At 38.8% G+C, this 6,962-nt stretch overlaps 1 protein-coding gene across 6 annotated transcripts in view; it reads left to right on the forward strand.

Annotated features, from left to right (window-relative positions):
- Positions 1–6,962, forward strand: part of SSBP1 (single-stranded DNA binding protein 1, mitochondrial) — a 12,511-nt gene that overhangs the window by 1,931 nt on the left and 3,618 nt on the right. For all 6 annotated transcript variants that reach the window (XM_011941304.1, XM_011941305.1, XM_011941303.1 and 3 more), the window contains exons 3-6: positions 2,255–2,315; positions 3,645–3,785; positions 3,981–4,068; positions 5,535–5,623. In XM_011941304.1, coding sequence (XP_011796694.1) covers positions 2,255–2,315; positions 3,645–3,785; positions 3,981–4,068; positions 5,535–5,623 — 379 coding nt within the window. The remainder of the gene's footprint in view (positions 1–2,254; positions 2,316–3,644; positions 3,786–3,980; positions 4,069–5,534; positions 5,624–6,962) is intronic.

Below are 6,962 nucleotides of genomic sequence, written 5' to 3' on the forward strand. Positions count from 1 at the left end.
AAAAAAAAAAAAAAAAGAAAAAAGAAAAAGTTATTACTTCTTAACAGTAATGTTACAGTATTAAAATGTTTTTAAATAAGAGTTAAAAGTTTAATTTTAAAAAGTATCCAGGTTAAATAATCCTTTCCTAATCTTCTCCAGTAGGCCTTGATTTTTGTGTGCCCCAAATGAGACATTGTTACCATGTAAGATTTATGAGCTCTTGCTTGTCTGAGCACTCAAATGAGTACATTTCCAGAATCATGACACAGGTTCTCATTAGCAGTTTGATTCTATGGTATGTTGTACTCATATCTTTATTCTGTTATCCACACTCTGCCCCTAAGTTTAGTGATGGGATTAGATAGCCAGCAGCAACCTGGGAATTGGTGTTTATTTGATTGGTGGGCTTCTGCTTTTTATATTGACAGTACTGCCACTTCGAAAATGTTTCTCTGATAGAATGGCTAGCTCTCTCAACTCTGAATTCAGTGATGTGTACTCCCATCTTTACAGTAGCTCTTGAAATTAAGGAGGCAGCAAGGGGCTTTGGGAAAGTAGTAGCATTGGTGTCAAATTGCCTGGGCCTTGAGATCACTTGCCACATACTTCCTACGGGATCTTGGGCAGGTTATGCAGTCTCTCTGAGGTGGTTTTCTCAGCTGTAAGTGGGGATAATTTTACATAACTTGTAGATTTAGTTTTATAAGTGATAATAGATAAATCTCTTAGCTGATAGTCAGTAACCATTGCTGCTATTATGTGGTAGTCACTACCTTTTCCGGCAGTGATATGATTTTGACTTGGACAGTCGAATCTTTGTGTTTAATCAAAGAACCAAATTTATTAGACCTTTTCTGATGCACTGAAAGCATGAAATTTCCCATGAAATATTTATAGAAATTGTATTAGGCTAAGCTCACTACTGAAGCTGTTTAATTTTTGCAATAACCTTGTGAAGTAGATATTACCTATCATAATTTTTGCTGATTTTAAAATGAAACACTTTAGGTTAATCATATTTGAGGCATCCTAATTCCTTTTAAGGTCTGAAGGAGCAACCAGGGGAAGGCAGTTACATAGACACAGGGAATCTGACTTGGAATATGTTGCTGTTGCTGTGTCAGAAAGTCACTCATGTGGTTAGTTCAAGAGTGTATTGTTTTATTGGAATTTAACCTATTTCTCATTCTCTAAACCAGCAGACCCCAACCTTTTTGGCACCAGTAACTGGTTTCACGGAAGACAATTTTTCCATGGAGGAGGCGGGTGCCGCGGGGATGGTTTGAGGATGAAACTTTTCCACCTCAGATCATCAGGCATTAGTTAGAGTCTCATAAGGAGTGCACAGCCTAGATCCCTCGCATGAGCAGTTTATAATGGAGTTCGCACTCCTATGAGAATCCAATGCCACTGCTGATCTGACAGGAGGCGGATCTCAGTAATGCTTGCTCACTGCTTGCCGCTCACCTCCTGCTGTGCAGCCGGGTTCCTAACAGGCTGCAGACCTCTACTAGTCCTTGACCCTGGAGGTTGGGGATCCTCTAAACTAGCTCATTGTTATGCCTGAGAGTGAGGCTTTGCATTTATCCCACACCTCCTGACACTTGTTTGATCGTTGCGTATGTTATTAATGAATCTACTTATTAAATTATTAATTATAAAACATCTCTTTTTACTCTCCTTTGGCCTAATGATGGATTAAATCAGTACCCATGTTGGATCTAAATTTCTTAATTTCTAAAGTCTATTGTAACCAAAATATAGTAATAATATACCAGTTGTTTATACTAAAAAAAAAAATTAGAGGATGTATATATTGGATATATATAGTACTTTTTGTCTCTCCAGCTAATGAAAGCTGGATTTTGAAAATACTTGGCAGCAACTCTTAGGTATAGGTTGGATTTACCAATATTATCATACTCTGTAATGTTAAAGTCATATTATTTTGATGTTTCCTTTTGTGTGCAAACACAGAAGTGCCATAATCAGAGGGACTGTCACAAAATAAACAGGGGAGTACTATAAATTAACTCTTAAGCATGCCTTCTAGTACCTTCCCTGTACCTTTGGGCTTCTGCAGTAGGCTGCACTTGAAGTGTCTGCCGGGTCCTTCTGGCACTCTTTTGGGAGAACATGAGAAGAGCTTCTCTTCTCTTCTGGAATTTATAGGAATTACTGACTACATGGTGAATGAATGTGAGTAATTCTTCTGTTTGCTTTTGCCTTTCCTAAAAAATTAAAGCCATGTTACTCATTTGTTCTTCTGTAGGTACTTCGTCAGTTTGTAAGACATGAGTCCGAAACAGCTACCAGTTTGGTTCTTGAAAGATGTAAGTAGCGAATTTCCAAGTTTAAAATGTTATTTTTAGTAATTTGCCAGTCTCAAATGTGCTGTAGAAGAGTTATGCTGGTTGAGTTGACCATGTTATCGTTGTGCTTTTAGTTTATGTTTGCTCTTCAGATCTTAGCCTTGACCCATCAGGCTGTGGAGACATAGTATAAACTGAGCCCCTATTCTCCTTATCAGCCAGTTACTACTCATTCTCGTCAACCCTGTCCTGCATAAGAATTTCCAGCCGGGCACAGCGGCTTACGCCTGTAATCCCAGCACTTTGGGAGGCCGAGGTGGGCAGATCACAAGGTCAGGAGATCAAGACCATCCTGACTAACATAGTGAAACCCCGTCTCTACTAAAAATACAAAAAACAATTAGCCAGGTGTAGTAGGGGGCGCCTGTAGTCCCAGCTACCCAGGAGGCTGAGGCAGGAGAATGGCATGAACCCGGGGGGCGGAGCTTGCAGTGAGCTGAGATCCGGCCACTGTACTCCAGCCTGGGCGGCAGAGCGAGACTCGGTCTCAAAAAAAAAAAAGAATTTCCTTGAGTCATATTTGGTTATCTGAGTCTTCCCAGATTATATTAGGCTGAGATTATAAAAGATATTGTTTCTTCACAGAAATATTCCCTTGTATTTATAAAAATTTTCAGATCTCAGATTTGTTCTTTTCGCTCCACAGTCAGTTAAAAAAGATATCTTAAAGAAGAATTTAAGATCTAGAGCTTACAGTTTGTTTCGTGGGGCTGCTTTCTCTATGACTATTTTCTTCTTTCTTGACAACACTCTTTGCTCTCGCAACCTCTCCTTATTCATTCCTTAACTTATTTTCTGATCTTCCAGAACTTGGGTTTTACTTAATACAGAGATTGAAGTTGCAGTGATATTTATAGCATTTCTTCTGGACATTTCTCTCAATCTTGGGTGTGGATTTCTTTAGTGGTCAGCTTAGAGGCTGCTATAAAAAAATACCATAGACCGGGTGGCTTCACCAACATTTATTTCTCACAGTTCTGGAGGCTAAAAATCCAGGATTCGTGTGCCAGTATGATTGAGCTCTTGGTGAGGGCTGTCTTCCTGGCTTGCAGATGGTTGCCTTCTCACTGTGTCTTCACATGGTGGAGACAGAAAGTTCTGAACTCTTCCTATAGGGGCACCGCACCCTCATGACGTCATCTAAGCTTAATTACCTTTTAAGGACCCCCAGCTCCAAATACCATTACATTGAGGGTTAGAGCTTCAACATACAAATTTTGGGGGAAGGGGCACAAATACTCAGTCTATAGCAGGTTCTGTGTCTCATTTGGTCTTGGTGTTGTGTTTCAGCCCTGAATCGTGTGCAGTTACTTGGGCGAGTGGGTCAGGACCCTGTCTTGAGACAGGTGGAAGGAAAAAATCCAGTCACAATATTTTCTCTAGCAACTAACGAGATGTGGCGATCAGGGGACAGTGAAGTTTACCAAATGGGTGAGTAGAAAAGATGGGGGTTTAATTTTATCAGCAATATATAGATACTATTTATTGCCAGTTGTCTAATTTAGAGATAAGCCACTTGAAACAAGATCTGTCTTTCTGTTTGTTCTCTTAGAAATTGTGACATTGGTTTTCCTGGGCATGTTGTCCGTTGGCATTTGTAACCAGTTTCCTATTCTTGTGATGTAGGTGATGTCAGTCAAAAGACAACATGGCACAGAATATCAGTATTCCGGCCGGGCCTCAGAGACGTGGCATATCAGTATGTGAAAAAGGGGTAAGTTGAAGAAGGAAGGATCTTATGGACTGAATGGTTTAAAGAACTGATAAGAAGTGTTCTCATGGCAAGGATTGTGTAGCCTCTTAAATCCCTGAGTACTACTAATGACTGTATTAATTTAAGAGGTATTTACTAAGTCCTCGATACTATATGCATGGCGTGTTGCCATGTGTGACTAATTAAAAGGTATATAAAACATAGTTTTAGCTTTCTAAGAATTTACAGTTTAGGGCAAACAGGGTGTGTACATAAATAGAAATAGATGAGACAGGCGAGAAGGCAAAGTGGCATTTGAGCAAGTGGAACATCTGCTTTCAGGAATTCCTGTGCCTCTGTGGCCAGGGATGCTTCTTCTTGCCTGTTGGCTGCCACATGGTGTTCCAGCAGACAATCTGTAGTGTCTGAAGCCTGACACGCAGACTTCATCTTCATGGCTGTTATTTCATGTTTGATGATTTTCTACAGGCTTAATAATTAAGTTCCCTTTTGGAAGCCTTGGATTGAGTATGTATACAAAGTATGTTTTCGAAAGTCATAGAAGGACAAAATGGTGTGTGTAACAGCAGTTGTATTGATAGTTAATATATTTGGAAATGTACTTGTTTTGTAGAAATAATCAAAACAAATTTCATGAAAAAGAATTTAGCAATCACTAAAATTTTTCTTTTCAATAACTTTTTTCCTATGTATCTTCATTGCCCTTTATGTATGTGTTTATGAATATGTGCACATACACACACACATAAGGTATTTCAAGGGAACTGTCTGCACTCCCACTTACTGATTGATGGGTGTGTGTGGGGGTGGGGAGCACCTGACATTTCACTGATCTTTCTGTGTTGTACTTTTTTGGTGGTGGTAGACTCTCAAAACTGGTGCTATTGTCATTTTTTTCACTCTTGAAAATCATGGTTAGGTTTGTTACCTAGTTTAGCCTTCTAGATAGTGTAGAAATAGTCTTAGTAATTACCTCTAAGCTGATACAGTGTAGAAATAGTCTTAGTAATTAACTCAGGGTATTATTATACTAAGCTACAAATTCATATTTTGAATTTTAATCATCTTAATTTCTAAGGTCATAGAAAAGAATTGATAAATAAATGAAAAGTCTGTTAGGGACTCCAAAATCAAAGGTCAAGGAAAATGATACATTGTAAATTATTCCTAGAGATTTAAAGGTTGCCACTGAATTGCCCTTTGAACTGTTTTGTTTCATTTTTTAACTTCCATAAGAGAAGTAGCTGACAGATGAAAACATTGTCTGTTTTACCTAAATGTTACCAAGTCTGTTTGTACACTCTGTTTCAGTACTTCTAATCCTGAACTTTGAGAAGTGGTAGCAAAAATTAGGTTATGTACGATTATATCTTTCATCCTTGTCATATGTCCAGTACCACCCCGACCTGACTCTTATAAAGTGTATTAGGATCTCAACTAAAAACTGTAAATTTTATTTATATCAGGTCTCGAATTTATTTGGAAGGGAAAATAGACTATGGTGAATACATGGATAAAAATAATGTGAGGCGACAAGCAACAACTATCATAGCTGGTAAGAAGCTTGTGAAAATAGCTGTTTTTCCGTTTTTTCCTTTTCTTTTTCAAAAGCTTGGCTACATTGTAACTAACTAGGGTTAAGAGTACCAGTACTTAGGAGGTAAGGCAACTCACTAGAAGATGTCCATGACTCTGATTTCTCTACATGGTAAGAGTCTCTACATTTATCCATTCCTTTAAAAAATTATTTTTATACTCACAGTTTTAGTCACCAGTAACTTTTGAATAAAACCTAAAACTGAAATGTCCATCCCAGTACTTATTGTTGAGAATTACCAAAACTGAATGTATTGTCTTTTGGAAGGCTCTAGCCCTAACCAGGAAGAAGCATATGCCAACATAAGAATTACACTAATGTGAGTGTGCAGATTTATTCGGAACCTCTTTAGTACTTAGTATGCTGAAATTTCTATTTGAAATTAAGATTTTTTTTTTAAATTTTATTTTTTCTGAGACAGAGTCTCACTCTGTTGCCCAGGCTGGAGTGCAATGGCATGATCTCGGCTCATTGCAACCTCTGTCTCCCGGGTTCAAGTAGTTCTCCTGCCTCAGCCTCCTGAGTAGCTAGGGTAATAGGTGTGTGCCACACCGCCTGGCAAATTTTTGTAATTTTCATAGAGATGGAGTTTCACCATGTTAGGCTGGTCTTGAACTGCCGACCTCAGGTGATCATCCGCCTCGGCCTCCCAAAGTTGTGACATTACAGGCATGAGCCACCGCGCCCAGCCAAGAAGTTTTTAATATTCTCTTTTTTTGTTTTTGTTTTGAGACAGTGTCTCCCTCTGTCAACCAGGCTTTAGTGCAATGGTGTAATCACAGCTTACTGAAGCCTCTACCTCCCCAGGCTCAGGTGATCTTCCCACCTCAGCCTTCTCCCGAGTAGCTGGGACTACAGGTGTACACCACCACGCCTGGCTAATTTGTCAATTTTTTTGTAGAGATGAGGTTTCACTATGTTACGTTGCCCAGGCTGGTCTCAAACTGCTGGGCTCAAATGATCCTCCCACCTCAGCCTCCCAAAATACTGGAATTACAGGCCTGAGCCGTTATGCCCGGCCTAATATTCTCTTTAAACAAAATACAGTACAACATAGAAAACATGTACACATAAAGGTTAAAGAAGATTAAGAAGATATCCCCTAGGAAAGAGTTTTTAAACTTTTGAAAATGCTCTAAGAATTTTGAAAATGCTAGAAGAATTTTGAAAATAATATACCCCTCTGGATGTCTGCAAGTGACATTAAGACTTTTTTCCAATATAAAATTGTGTTATTTTTAAATGTATTAATGGAATCTAAATAGCATAGCAATGTGATACCTGCTGTCCTGTAAAA

The sequence above is a fragment of the Colobus angolensis genome, unplaced genomic scaffold, assembly GCF_000951035.1.
Source record: "Colobus angolensis palliatus isolate OR3802 unplaced genomic scaffold, Cang.pa_1.0 Scaffold2, whole genome shotgun sequence".
NCBI classification, from domain to species: Eukaryota; Metazoa; Chordata; class Mammalia; order Primates; family Cercopithecidae; genus Colobus; species Colobus angolensis.